Below are 15,528 nucleotides of genomic sequence, written 5' to 3' on the forward strand. Positions count from 1 at the left end.
CCTTGTATTTGGTACTGTGGTCCTCAGATTGAAAAGACCTTGTTTTAGTGAGTTTGCCTTTTTAAAGAGCTTCTGGTTTAGCTGAGTAATAGACACACACACAATTACAAGCTAAGAACTATGATGGATAAGCTAACTGTAAGTGAGAGATATTTACAACTCTCCTGGTGAAATCAGGGAAGGCTTCCAGAGGGTGGTAAAGACTTGATCTGAGCTCTGCTGTTCCTGTGAAAGAGCAGTGAGCCTGGAGGCAGGAAAAAGGTCGGGGAGCAGACTCAGGTGAGAGGTGGTGAGGCTCCCAGTTGTGTGCTGGCAGGAGGAATGGAGAGAGATGACTGCAGCTGTTTTGAAGTTCAAGTATGGGAAGTGGTTAAGAGAAGGAAGGAAATCTGGATAGATTTCTTGTTTTAGCTTGGGCACCCAAGAGGATGATGGGGACAGTTACTCTGTGGTGTAGAGAGTAAGTGGAAATTATATAGATAGAGAGTAAATTGTCTTTGAACTTGGGCACATTCATTTTTACCTTTATATTTAGCATTTAGTGTTTGGTTTTGTAACTCATGGCTTCATTTCCTCACTTACACCCTTAAGTAAATAAGCTATGTGCTCTTAAGTCCTGTTCATTCGCAATGATCAAGAAAGAAAAGAATAACTATCTTGTTTTTAACTTGTCAGCTCCTGAATACTTTAAAAAAAATTCTTGCTCGTGTTTTCCTACTTTTTCTGTGGCATTTATAAAACCTGGTAATTATTCGCAGGGAGTAATTTGTTCCCTGAGAGCATATGGCTGTGATTGAGGTGTCACCACAGCAGTAATGCTTGTGTAATTTAGGCCTCTAAGAAGACAAAAATCTAATTACTAATGCAAGGATATGGAACATCTTTCGCATTAATTCAGTCCCAAAATCTTGAATTTAGTTTATTCTGATTGCTCGCACTTTCAAGGATTAAAATGAAAAGTATCTGTGGGATATTACCTGGCTTTGGTAAGGCACTGGAGTGACTTGTGAGAGCAGAAGTAACTTACATGGGATGAAATGAACAGCTGGAAGGAACCACCACCAAGAGTTTGTATCAATCAGTCATGATGTTAATTGATGTCTAATCTGTATCTAAACATGTAACAGTAACAACTGAGTTATTACTACACCTTCTTACCTAGAGTTCCTTTCAGTTTACAAAGCATTTGTTGCTTGCCTGCCATATGCCAGGCATGTTCTTGGTGCTGAGAATACATTATTAAAGAACAAAAGAGGCCAGTCCCTGTTCCTTGGGTCTTTCATTCTTGCAGTTGCAGGAAGACAGACAATCCCATAAATAAGACCCTAATCTGTTAGCCAGTGGTAACTGTTATGGAAAAAAAAAAATAGGATGAGTAGCAGATTGGCGGATTAGGAAGGTGGGCAGGACAAGCTGCATTGAGAAAGTAAGGTTGAAGCAAAGGCTGTAAGTTGCTGTGAGAGCGGGCATGGAGGTTTCAGGGCAGAGCAGACGTGAAGCTGGGACTGACTGGGAATGGTGGCAAGGAGAAGACGTGAGGTAGCCCAGACAATGCCAGGTTTACCACTGACCTTGAGCATTAGCCATGCCTGAGGGATGGCAGAGGCAGCCTTGCTGGGATGAGGGTCTCAGTTTCCCTTCTTGCTTCCCACTTCACGTTCCTCCATGCAATGGGATAACCATCACTAGTATATGATCTTTGAAACTGTTATATGCTGATTTCCTGTTCTGTTTCAGGTTAGAGATGACAATAAGAGACAGCACCCGTGTCTGGTGGAGTTCTCCAAGCTGCCTGAACAGGAACGCAATTACAATTTACAGATGTCACTTGAGACCCTGAAGTGAGTTTCTTAAATTTCTCATTTTCCTCTCTGTATTCCCTGAAGGAAACAAGGTGTCGATGTTACAGTTTAATTTATTTTAGCTCCAGTTAGATTTTTTTCATAATGCATTGGTGGATTCAATCAGTATTTTTTTGGACTAGGCATTGAGCATGTTACTTTATGACTTTGTGCTCTCTGTGTTTCCTAAAGGGTACTCTATGGATGTTTGTGGGTATTTGGGAATATAAGGATTTTGCCATTGTATTCAGTACTTCCGAGATTGTCAGTCATAAATTGTTACTGGTGTGTGACAAGATAAGCGAAGATATGAAAACGACTGTTTCAGAATTTTTATACCACTTAAGGTATTGCGTTGAGCTTTGAATAATGACATGCACTATTAGTGTTAGTAGTAATACCATGTGCTACTTTATACTGATTATTATATGTATTTATTTAGAGCTTTTTCTTTTCACTTACAGATATTGGGTTAATCTTCCTAATAACACCCTGGGCTGTGTGTTATTATTTCAGATTTACCAGTGATGTCACAGCTGAGGATTCTCATGGAGTTGTCAAATGCCTTGACAGTTAGTTAGTAGCTGTGCTAGAACAGGGGTCCAGTTTCTCTAGCTTCCCATGTAGAACTGTTTTTCACTATAAGACTTGCTGATACATGATCAGAAAATGGGATCCTTTCACTAACTCAGTAATGGTTAGACAGTTGTCAAATAGCAAGTACTTACGAAGTACTTACTAAGTATATGCTGCTGCTAAGTCGCTTCAGTCGTGTCTAACTCTGTGCGACCCCAGAGACAGCAGCCCACCAGGCTCCCCCATGCCTGGGATTCTCCAGGCAAGAACATTGGAGTGGGTTGCCATTTCCTTCTTCAATGCATGAAAGTGAAAAGTGAAAGTGAAGTTGCTCAGTCGTGTCTGACTCTTTGCGACCCATGGACTGCAGCCTATCAGGCTCCTCTGTCCATGGGATTTTCCAGGCAAGAGTACTGAAGTGGGGTGTCATTGGCTTCTCCGGAGTTTAGGCTCTACTAGTAACTTAAAAGGGAAAGGAATATATGAATACAAATCAAGTAAATGTAGAAACCACTACAGGTAACTAATGACAAAGCTTTTCTGTAATGAGGACCGCAGAACACATCACTGAGACCCGTGTACCTCCTTTTCGCATCTCCTGTCTTCCTCTGTGATCTTGATGTAAAGCTTGTACATTTAGCTTGGTAATTCATGACAGCCCGTTATTTATCCATCTCTTAAAACAAAATGCTTTTATTGAAAGTTCATGGCCTAAGATAATTTCATTAAATTTGTGGTACCTTCCCTGTAATTTTAACAATTGACAGCTAAGCCAGCTAGGCAAATCCTGGGTAACTTGTAATGTAGAAGTCTGCATATTCACATTTGGCATGTTGAGCCTTTGACTGCTACACATAATCCAGTCTCGTTTCTTTCAGTTCCTGGTGGCTGGTTTGATTAATCATAAGACTGCACACATGGGGCTGTTGCCTATGCTGAATGCTAATAAACCTTTGCAAGAACTCATTCTTAATATTTACATGGTGTTATGATGAACTCATTTCATTTCTTTAAAATTTAAAATAGAGATCCTATTATCCAAAATTCAAACTATGCCCAGTTTCAGTAGTTTAAAGAAAGTATAGTACTTTCTGTGTTTCTTTTATTCACTTGGTTAGTTACAGGCACTAGAACAGACTGGGTAAGAACAAGGAATCTAGATGATTGGATGGTTAGGATTTAAGGACTTGCTTCTCCAGAGGGAATCTTAGTATCTCTGAACCTTAGACTTTCTATTAATAGCATCAGTTTAAAATGAGGATATTAGTATATCTACTTCATGAAATTGTAGTAAAAAGACTAAATGACACCCAACTGATAAAGCCTCTAGTACCATCATGTCTAAGAGAAGAAGCACTCTATAGAGTTTAGATGCTTTTTCTTTTTTATATAAACTATGGGGGAGATTAGCAACTTTACTCATTAAATCCTGAGGAGTGCCAAGTAAAAAATAAGCAACTGATTATTTCAGAATATTCCTTATTTTGGATTTGTGGTGATTTCATGTGAATATGATTTTTTTGTTGTTGCACTTTATGTGATTTTTGTCTGGCCAATTGTTGATGAAGACAGCTAACTTCCAGATTTGAATGGTCATCTGTACATTGTACAGCACTGCAGAAATTCTGACATCCTCTTTCAAAGCAGCACTGTACCACCCTAGCCTAAAATGCCTTTTTTTTTTTTAAATTGAGGTATAATTGATGTACAATGTTGTATTAGTTTCAGGAGTACAGCACAGCGATTCAGTTATCTATACACACACACACACACACACACACACATATATAGTCTTTTTCAGATTTTTTTTCCCTTATAGGTTACTGTAAAATATTAAGTATAATTCCCTGTGCTATAAGTAGGTCCTTATTGGTTATCCATTTTGTATGTATTAGTGTATACATGAATTTTGTATGTATTTTGTATACATGAATCCCAACCTCCTAATTTATCCCTCCCCTCCTTTCCCCTTTGCTAGCCACAAGTTTGTTTTCCATGTCTGTGGGTCTGTTCCTCTGTGTCATATTTTAGATTCCACATATAAGTGATATCATAAGGTAGTTGTCTTCTCTTTCTGACTTATTTCACTTAGTATGATAATCTCTAGGTCCATCCATGATGCTGCAAATAGCTTATTTCATCCTTTTTTTTATTGCTGAGTAACTGTTCCATTGTGTGTGTGTGTGTGTGTGTGTATCACATCTTCTGTATCCATTCATCTGTTAATGGACATTTAGGTTGCTTCCATGTCTTTAGCCTTAGCTACTGCTATGCCCCACCTGAAACTATAAAACTATCCTGACAGATACAGTTGAAATATTAACCTAGCTCTTCTCTTACCATTCTGCCCTCTGTAGCCTGCTGAACTTTTTCTAAATATTTAGGTTATACCATTCTCCCTATTTGAATTCCTTCTTATTTCTCCTGAGATAAAGACAATACCCTAATTTGCTGAATGGTCCTTCAAGGTCCTTCCCTTCCAGCCAGCATCATCTTATAGGAGGCTGCTTTTATTTTCCCTTGCTTGATATCACACTAGCTTTTGTTTTGCCTCTTTGCATGTTCCTTTCCCCTTTGTGTCTGCTTTGTGTAATGCTCTCTTCCAGGCCCTATTCTTATCCTTTATATCTCAGGTCACTTCAGGCAGCATTTGCTGAGCTGCTTGACTCAATAGAGCCCCCTTTGACAGGCACTCAGCCCTTTGGTATCTCTCAGCAGAGAATCTTTCTATGTATAATCACAGGATGGCTGCTGTACTCTACCAGACCTATTATATAAGTTTTTTTGTTTCTTAATTTTTTTTTAAATTTATTCATTTATTTATTTGGCTGAGTCGGGTCTTTGGCTGAGTTGCAGCATTCACAATCTTTGTTGCATGTTGCAGATCTTTCATTGTGGTGTGAGGGCGCTGTAGTTACAGCATAAGGGCCCACTTGCTCTGAGGCATGTGAAATCTTAGTTCCCTGATCAGGGCTCAAACCCATGTCCCCTTGCATTGCAAGGAAGATTTTTAACCACTGGATCATCAGGGAAGTCCCAGACCTGTTTCTTGAGGGCAGGCATCTCACTTGATTTTAGTCACCATCATCTGAACTTTACACAGAGCTCAGTAATATTTGTCAAATGAATGAAGCAACAAATAAGCAATAAACTCAGTCTCTAGGCAGGCTTGTACATAGCAAATGCTTATCATAGAAACAGGGTGCCTTCTGTTCTCTCTGTGGCTTTGTGCCAGTCTGTCTCCTCTTCTTGTCAGTGGCCTTATACTTGAAGTAATAAAATGCCACATGAGCCTATTACTGCCCCTTAATCTTATAGTCAAGATGTACTGAATGCATATGTAAGTTACTATGGGAGACAGAGGAATCAGATGGCGAGCTGACCCCTAGCACATCCTTTTCCACTTCCCCTACTCTGTTCTTATCTGTTAACCTCTGCACAAGCTTCACGGCTCACACTGCTCTCTCCCAGTCTTCTGCAGACCTTAAAACCATTTAAAATGGGTGAATTGAACAGTATTAAGTCAAATAGAATTGTCATAATAAAGATTACATAAAGACCATCTATATGTCTTCCTTGGCGAAATGTCTATTTAGGTCTTCCACTCATTTTTTGATTGGGTTGTTTGTTTCTTTGATATTGAACTTCATGAGCTGTTTGTGCATTTTAAAGATTGATCCCTTGTTAGTTGCTTCATTTGCAAATATTTGCTCCCATTCTGAGGGTTGTCTTTTCAATTCATTTATGGTTTTCTTTGCTGTGCAAAAGCTTTTAAGTTTAATGCTCTGTGGTGACCCAGATGGATTGAATGAATGGGGGTTATGTGGGAGGGAGACTCAAAAGGGAGGAGAAATATGTATACATATAGCTGATTCAGTTTGTTGTACAGCAGAAACTAACACAACATTATAAAGCAATTATACCCCAATTTTTAAAAAAGATCATATAAAGACAAAAGAGTTCTTACTCAAAGAACTTGGTGTGGTTAATAGTATTACATAGATTTCTTAAAAGATTTATTGTTCTCATTCAAAAATCTCCTTGAATTAGACATAAAGTCCTTAGATATAGCATCAAAAATATCTGTAAAAGAAAACAAAATCAATAGTTCGAATCTCATTGAAAGTAGAATCTTTTGTATTACAAAAGAAACCATGTAGAAAATGAAGACATAGGGCACAGAGTGGGAGAAAATATTTATAAATCATGTAAGTTTACATTTGTTGGATTTGTGGTAAATCTTACACGTGCCAATAAAGAACTTGTACCCAGAATATATAGGTAACTCTTACAACTACATAATAAAAATACATATAGCCCAGTTAAAAATGGACAAAACATTTGAGAACATATTTTAATAAAGATATGTAAATGCCTAATACATGCATGAAAAGATACTCAACATCATTAGTCATTATGAAAATGCAAATTAAATCATAATGAGATACAACCACACATACTAGAATGGTCATAATCAAAATGACAGATACACTCAGTATTGTTGTAAATGTAGAAAAACACTGAACTCTACATGTATTTCAGGTGGGTATGTAAAATGGTCCTGCCACTTGGTGGTTTCTTAAAAGGTTAAACATAAATTTATGATACAGCCTAGTGGGAGAAATATCAATAACCTCAGAAATGCAGATGACACCACCCTTATGGCAGAAAGTGAAGAGGAACTAAAGAGACTCTTTGAGGGTGAAATAAGAGAGTGAAAAAGCTGACTTAAAACTCACCATTCAAAAAACTAAGATCATAGCATCTGGTCCCATCAGTTCATGGCAAATAGATGGGGAAACAGTGACAGACTAGGGACAACAGAGGACGAGGTGGCCGGATGGCATCACTGACTCAGTGGACATGGGTTTGAGCAAGCTTTGGGAGATGGTGCAGGACAGAGAAGTCTGGTGTGCTGTAGTCCATGGGGTCGCAGAGACTCAGACATGACTGAGTGACTGAACAACAACAAAGCAATTCCCCTCCTACATACCTACACAAGAGAAATAAAAGCCTATGTTGACACAAAGACTTGTACATGAATGTTCATCAAAGTGTGTTCATAGAATCATCATACATAACAGCCCCAAACTGGAAACTGAAAATTTCAATAAACTGATGAATGGATAAACAAAATGTGATACAGTCATACAATGTAATACTATTGAGTAATAAAAGGAAATATACTATTAATATACACTACAACACAGATAAACCTGAAAGACATTGTGCTAAGTCAAAGGAACCTGACATGAAAGATTTACTATTATTCTATTCATATGAAATATTCAGAAAAGGAAATTCTATAGAGACAGAAAACAGATTAATGATTGCTTGGAGTGGGAATGATGAATGACTGCAAACAGGCTTGGAGAATCTGATGGAGTAATGGAAGTATTCTAAAACTGGATTGTAGTGATGGTCATTCAATGATAGTCATTAACCTTACTTAATGTATTAAGCAGGGGTTTCTATGTTCTAATCAGATTTCTTGGTAGGCATGTACTTGGAAGTTTAGTAACCTGGATTTGAGATAAATGTCAATATTATTGTCATCCTTGAGTTCCATAAGAGCTGGTTTGGTATCCTGCTTGACCCTTTCATACCCCTATATATTTGTCACCATAAGCAAGACACTGCCTTATAATTAACTTTTGTCTTAGTCCTCACTGGCCTATTAGCTTATCCCAGAACTTAGCACAGGACCTGGCACACAGTGGAATTCAAAAGATACTTACTGAGTAGGTAAATGAATGGAAGATGATGGTAGGGAACTTCCTGTTCCTTGGGAAGTGTTTGAACAAGCATAACCTGTGTTTGTTCTGAGTCAATTTTCTATTTTTCTGTTGCTGCTCTATCTCATTTTAATTGGCACGTTCTTTTTTTTTTTAATAATTTCATTTATTTATTTTTGGCTGTGCTGGGTCTTCGTTGTTGCATGGGCTTTCTCTAATTGTGGTGTGTGGGCTTCTCATTGAGGTGGCTTCTCTTTTGTGGAGCACAAACTCTAGGCACACAGGCTTCAGTAGTCACGTTTCCTGGGCGCTAGAGCACAGGATTAGTAGTTGTGGTCCACAGACTTAGTTGCCCTGCAGCATGTGGGATCTCCCTGGATCAGGGATCAAACCCATGTCTCCTGCATTAGCAGGCAGATGCTTTACCACTGAGCCACCAGGGAAGCCCCTTATTTGGCACATGTTTTAACAAACTGTATAGCTTCAGTTAGTTCCTGGTCTTGCAGTTTAACAGTCAATCTCACTTTTTCCATATATAATCTAAAATTTAACTTAATAACAGGATATTTAAGAGTGTATATCTATATCTATCTCCAGATTGTCACTTTTTTAAATGTTAAGGAGGATAAGTATAAATGGATTTTAGATACTTGACTGTTCCTTTTGGAACTGACCAGACATTAGAAATTGTCATCCAAAAAGTTTATGCCATTGCATCTTATTCTATTGAAGTAGGTAGAACCACTCATTATCAGGAATACTGAAGGATGTTATTCTGCCTAAGTCTGGGGACTTTTAAGGATGAACTCTAAATGTGAATGATGATGGCCTTTCTTGGGAAAATCAACAAAAGGTAATTCATTAAAGAGAGTAAAAAAAACAATATGGAGTGTCTAAACAATGGAAACACTGTTATTGGTAAATTGGAATCCCAATTTATTATGTAAAAAGGAGATTTTTCTAGACTGGAAAGTCCAGAAAAGGATTTAAAAGCATAAGGGGGCTTAAGTATATCAGAAAAGTAGCATTTCAAATCAGTGTTAAAAATGACTTGTTCATCTGTACCATTTTTCTAGATTCCATATATATGCATTAATATATGATATTTGTTTTCCCTTTCTGACTAATGTCACTCTATACGACAGTCTCTTGGTCCATCCGTGTCTCTGCAAATGGCACAGTTTCATTCCTTTTCTATGGCTGAGTAATTTCCCTATATGTATATTACACCTTCTTTATCCATTCCTCTGTTGATGGACCTTTAGGTGGCTTTTATGCCCTGGCTATTGTAAATAGCACTACAGTGAACTTTGGGGTGCATGTATCTTTTGGAATTAAGGTTTTCTCTGGGTACATGCCCAGGAGTGGGATTGCTGGGTCATATGGAAGTTCTATTTTACTTTTTTAAAGAAACCCCCATACTATTCTCCATAGTGGCCAGAATGAGAAGGAAATCCAATAAACAGGGGTTATGCATATACATATAGCTGATTCATTTTGCTGTATGGCAGGAGCTAACATGTAAAGCAACTATACTCCAATAAATTTTTTAAATGGATTATTCAGTAAATATTTTATGGGTGACTGAGTATCCATCTGGGAAATAAAGGCTTAATCTTAATATATATTGTTGAGGTCATTTAATGGACTGGAACCTGGTGGTCTGTAGTCGACCGATAAGAAAGTAGAGGGAAAGAAGATGATATTCCTTGGTTTACGCAGAAAGCCAATAAAGCCCCTGCACAGGGCTTGCTCTGTTCACGAAGGCCTCAGGTGCCCTCTCGATGGGGTGAAGGCACAGAGCGCCTTCTTGAGAGGGTCTTAGAAGCCCGGGCAGGAAAGTGAACTCAGAGAGCCTCTGCGCTCCAGGGGATCAGCCTGAAAAAGAGAGGGAGAGAGAGAGAAAGACAGACACGGGGGCCAGAGTTCTGATGGAGCAATGGTGTTTTAATCAACATGGTGTGGGCATATATACTGTTTTACAAGGTAGTTATTCTCAGCAAAGATAAAGATTAAAATTCCAGACTTAGAAAACATAGGCGATCCATATTAAAGAAAGAGAGAGTTGTAAACAATCACTTTTACAGTATCGTTCACAAGAAGGAAGAAGGTACTTATCACAGTATAGAAAAATTAATGAAGGAAATGCCTGAATTCCTCAGCGCCCTGGAGAGGTTTGCCTCTCCTCTTAATTCTTGTATTCAGGAATTAATCAGGAACTGAGAATTCCTGACAGATCCAAAACGGCACACAGGAAGCCTCCTGTTAAATGCTTCCTGACAATATATGGCCTCCCTGACCCTTGTTTAGGAGAAGGCAATGCACCCCACTCCAGTCCTCTTGCCTGGAAAATCCCATGGGCGGAGGAGCCTGGTAGGCTGCAATCCATGGGTTGCTAAGAGTCGGACAGGACTGAGTGACTTCACTTTCACTTTTCACTTTCATGCATTGGAGAAGGAAATGGCAACCCACTCCAGTGTTCTTGCCTGGAGAATCTCAGGGACGGGGGAGCCTGGTGGGCTGCCGTCTTTGGGGTCGCACCGAGTTGAACACGACTGAAGCGACTTAGCAGCAGCAGCAGATCCTTGTTTAAAAAGCATGGATATTTCCTTGAAACAATTTAACAAATGGGTAATCTCTTTCTGGTGGTGGTTCAGTAGCTCTGTGGTGTCAGACTCTTTGTGACCCCATGGACTGTAGCCTGCCAAGCTTCTCTGTCCATGAGATTTCCCAGGCAAGAATATTAGAGTGGGTTGCCATTTCGTTCTCCAGGAGATACTTCTGACCCAGGAATCAAACCCAGGTCTCCTGCATTGCAGGAAGATAATTGCATTGCAGGTGGTTTCTTTACTAACTGAGCTACCAGGGAAGCCCAATCTCTAAGTATTATATAATATTTTTAACTTGTGTATTTGAAGAGATTATAAACTGCAACAATAAAGCCCAAATCTAACAGAAAAGTGAAAAAGGAATATTTTCATAGAAGAAAGGAAGTACAGATATCCATAAAGCAGAGGAAAAAGGTACTCAAATGCAATTGTATTAAGAAAAATGCAAATTAAAACTATAAATGAGATCTCATTAACATATTAATGGACAACTCTGCTGGAACAGGCATGGGAAATAGGCAGTGTCATCCTTTGCTTATGAGAATATAAATGATTACCAGCTTTAAAGACATTTGACAATATTTGTCAAACTCTAAAATGTATATCCCCTGTGACCCAGTAATTGCCTGTCTAGGAATTTATCCTACAGATGAAGGTTACATTTCAGTTCAGTTCAGTCACTCAGTTGTGTCTGACTCTTTGTGACCCCATTGACTGCAGCACGCCAGGTCTCCCTGTCCATCACCAACTCCTGGAGTTTACTCAGACTCATGTCTGTTGAGTTGGTGGTGCTGTCCAACCATCTCATCCTCTGTCGTCCCCTTCTGCTTTCAATCTTTCCCAGCATCAGGGTCTTTTCAAAAGAGTCAGTTCTTTGCATCAGGTGGCCAAAGTGTTGGAGTTTCAGCTTCAGCATCAGTCCTTCCAGTGAATATTCAGGACTGATTTCCTTTAGGATGGACTGGTTTGATCTCCTTCCAGTCCAAGGGACTCTCAAGAGTCTTCTCCAACACCACAGGTCAAGAGCATCAATTCTTTGGCACTCATTTTTCTTTATAGTCCAACTCTCACATTCATACATGACTACTGGAAAAACTGTAGCTTTGACTAGATGGACCTTTGTTGACAAAGTAATGTCTCTGCATTTAATATGCTGTCTAGGTTGGTCATAAGTTTTCTTCCAAGGAGCAAGCATCTTCTAATTTCATGGCTGCAGTCACCATCTGCAATAATTTTGGGAGACCAAAAAAATAAAGGCTGTCACTGTTTCGAATTGTTTCCCCATCTATTTGCCATTAAGTGATGGGACCAGATGCCATGATCTTAGTTTTCTGAATATTGAGTTTTAAGCCAACTTTTTCACTCTCCTCTTTCACTTTCATGAAGAGGCTCTTTAGTTCCTCACTTTCTGCCATAAGGGTGGTGTCACCTACCTATCTGAGGTTATTGATATTTCTCCTGGCAATCTTGATTCTAGCTTTTGCTTCATCCAGCCCAGCGTTTCTCATGATGTAGTCTGCATATAAGTTAAATAAGCAAGGTAACAATATACAGCCTTGATGTACTCCTTTCCTGATTTGGAACCAGTCTGTTGTTCCCTGTCCAGTTCTGACTTGCTTCCTGACCTGCATATAGGTTTCTCAAGAGGCAGGCCAGGTGGTCTGGTATTCCCATCTCTTAAATAATTTTTCCACAGTTTGTTTGTGATCGACACAGTCAAAGGCTTTGGCATAGTCAATAAAGCAGAAATATATGTTTTTCTGGAACTTTCTTGCTTTTATGATGATCAAATGGATGTGGCCGTTTGATCTCTGGTTCCTCTGCCTTTTTAAAATCCATGTTGAACTTCTGGAAGTTCACAGTTCATGTACTGTTGAAGCCTGGCTTGGAGAATTTTGAGCATTACTTTACTAGCGTGTGAAATGAGTGCAATTGTCCAGTAGTTTGAGCATTCTTTGACATTGCCTTTCTTTGAGATTGGAATGAAAACTGACCTTTTCCAGTCCTGTGGCCACTGCTGAGTCTTCCAAATTTGTTGGCATATTGAGTGCAGTACTTTGACAGCATCATCTTTTAGGATTTGAAATAGCTCAACTGGAATTCTATCACCTCCACTAGCTTTGTTCGTAGTGATGCTTCCTAAGGCCCACTGGACTTCGCATTCCAGGATGGCTGGCTCTAGGTGAGTGATCACACCATCATGATTATCTGGGTTGTGAAGATCTTTTTTGTGCAGTTCTTCTGTGTATTCTTGCCACCTCTTAATATCTTCTGCTTCTGTTAGGTGCATACCATTTCTGTCCTTTATTGTGCCCATCTTTGCTTATTATTAGTGTTCCCCTGGTATCTCTAACTCTCTTGAAGAGATCTCTAGTCTTTCCTATACTATTGTTTCCCTCTATTTCTTTGCATTGATCACTGAGGAAGACTTTCTTCCTTGCTGTTCTTTGGAACTCTGCATTTCAAATGGATATGTCTTTCCTCTTTTCCTTTGCCTTTTGCTTCTCTCTTTTCACAGCTATTTGTAAGGCCTCCTCAGACAACCATTTTGCTTTTTTTGCATTTCTTTTTCTTGGGAATGTTCCCAATCTCTCCCTCCTGTGCACAAACCTCCTTCCATAGTTCTTCAGATACTCTGTCTATCAGATTTAATCCCTTGTATATATTTCTCACTTCCACTGTATAATTGTAAGGGATTTGATTTAGGTCATACCTGAATGGTCTAGTGGTTTTCCTTACTTTCTTCAATTTGTCTGAATTTTCCAATAAGAAGTTCATGATCTGAGCCACAATCAGCTGCCATTCTTATTTTTACTGACTGTATAGAGCTTCTCTATCTTTTGCTGCAAAGAATATAATCAATCTGATTTTGGTATTGACCATCTGGTGATGTCCATGTGTAGAGTCTTCTCTTGTGTTGTTGGAAGAGGTGTTTGCTATGACCAGTGCGTTCTCTTGGCAAAACTCTATTATCCTTTGCCCTGCTTCATTCTGTACTACATTCTGTAAGTTACAGTGCATATGTTCAATGTATGAGGTTATTCATTGCAGCACTGTTTGTAATAACAAAAATTATGAACAGAAAATTGGGTTAAACACTGTGACATATCCAGTGAATGAAACACTTCAGAACTGTTGAAAAATAAACCCGCTGTATATGAAGGATAGTGATCAAAGTCACATTGTGTATCAAAATTATATTGTGAAGTCAAGATAGAAAATTATGGAAAACTGTCTCTTACAGCTAACCATTGAGTAGAAGGAAAGCACTAACATGCACAAACACACACACACACAAATCTGCTTTAGAATATGCATAGAGTCTAGCAGGACAGCCAATAATTAGTAGCAACCAGTTCCTTTAGGGAAAGGAACAGAAGTTACAGAGACAGGATTGGAGAGAGACTTTTCAATATTTTCCTTTTTGTTTTTGAAACGTTCAATTTTCAAATGTCCTACTCATTACTCAGTAGTAAATAATTTACAAGTAAGTAAGCTTTCCTTTTGCTTGAAAGCAAAAGACCTCTCTGCATATAAGGGGGACTATTGTACCTCATTCCCAGCTGCTATTACATTGGATTATTGTGGACACAGGGAAGGGATTATTGCAACTTATGTTTGGTTTTGTTTTCCAGGACGTTGTTGGCTTTAGGATGTCATGTGGGTATATCAGATGAACACGCTGAAGAAAAAGTGAAAAAAATGAAGCTGCCAAAGAAGTAAGTTGAATGTCTGAGCAATGTTAGACGGTCCATGCTTTACTTTAGTGTGACTGCACCCACAGGACTCGCAATGGAATCCTAGATTCCTTGCTTACACATAAGCTGTAAAATTCAGATTCAGCATTGAAACATGCTGCATTAATGTAGGGGCTTCATCGAGTTTATGGTGGTGGGGTGAGAGTTTCCATCACAGTGCCCAAAGGGGAAACAGGCTCACAAAATATTTGATAGTATGTTATGAGTAGGTTATTTTCCTTGTGTGTGTGTGAGCACACGTGTCCACATCCTTATTGTATGTGGTTTCCCACTTTTCATCAGAAAATGTATCGTTTTATTCATTTTCACAAAGAAAGTCTATTTGAGGAGGAGTTATGAAGTCAGTGTTACCATGCCCACTTTAAGATGAGAAAACTGAGCCATGGGATGCTCTGGGAATTATTTTGCCTACTGTACTGCAGCCTCTGTGACCTTGTTTTAACTTCTTAAAACTTCAGCTTTCTTACCCCCTCACAGGTGGAATTAAATAAGTGCTTAATGAATTATAGCTGTTTCATTATGTTACTTTTTTGTTAAGTATTCAAACCACTCTTTTGGGGCCTGTGTCTCATAAATAGCATGCCTGGAAGTTTGCCAAGTTACTATCATGGAGATGAAAACAAAGTACCAAAGTACGCATGAGTGAATGAGTGCAAGTCGCTCAGTCGTGTCTGACTCTTTGTGACCCCATAGCCTATACAGTCCATGGACTTCTCCAGGCCAGAATACTGAAGTGGGTAGCCTTTCCCTTCTCCAGGGGATATTCCCAACCCAGGAATCGAACCCAGGTCTCCTGCAATGCAGGCGGGTTTTTTACCATCTGAGCCACATGGGAAAACCAAGGTACACGTAGCTATTCCATAATTTTCTTCCGTCACCCCAGATAAACATAAAGTATAAATAGTGTGCTTGCTATGCAAATGCAAATTCTAGCAGATCCTTTAAGCCAACAAACATTTTTACTCAGGTCCTCCATTTTAAGAAAGGTATTAAAAACACATTGTACAAA

The 15,528-nt window shown here is 39.0% G+C and overlaps 1 protein-coding gene across 1 annotated transcript in view; it reads left to right on the plus strand.

Moving 5' to 3' along the window:
- RYR2 (ryanodine receptor 2) overlaps positions 1-15,528 on the plus strand; it is an 830,352-nt gene that overhangs the window by 483,324 nt on the left and 331,500 nt on the right. The window contains exons 24-25 of the mRNA XM_027531123.1: positions 1,738-1,841; positions 14,397-14,480. Coding sequence (XP_027386924.1) covers positions 1,738-1,841; positions 14,397-14,480 — 188 coding nt within the window. The remainder of the gene's footprint in view (positions 1-1,737; positions 1,842-14,396; positions 14,481-15,528) is intronic.

The sequence above is a fragment of the Bos indicus x Bos taurus genome, chromosome 28 (genome assembly GCF_003369695.1).
Source record: "Bos indicus x Bos taurus breed Angus x Brahman F1 hybrid chromosome 28, Bos_hybrid_MaternalHap_v2.0, whole genome shotgun sequence".
In the NCBI taxonomy this organism is placed as follows: Eukaryota; Metazoa; Chordata; class Mammalia; order Artiodactyla; family Bovidae; genus Bos; species Bos indicus x Bos taurus.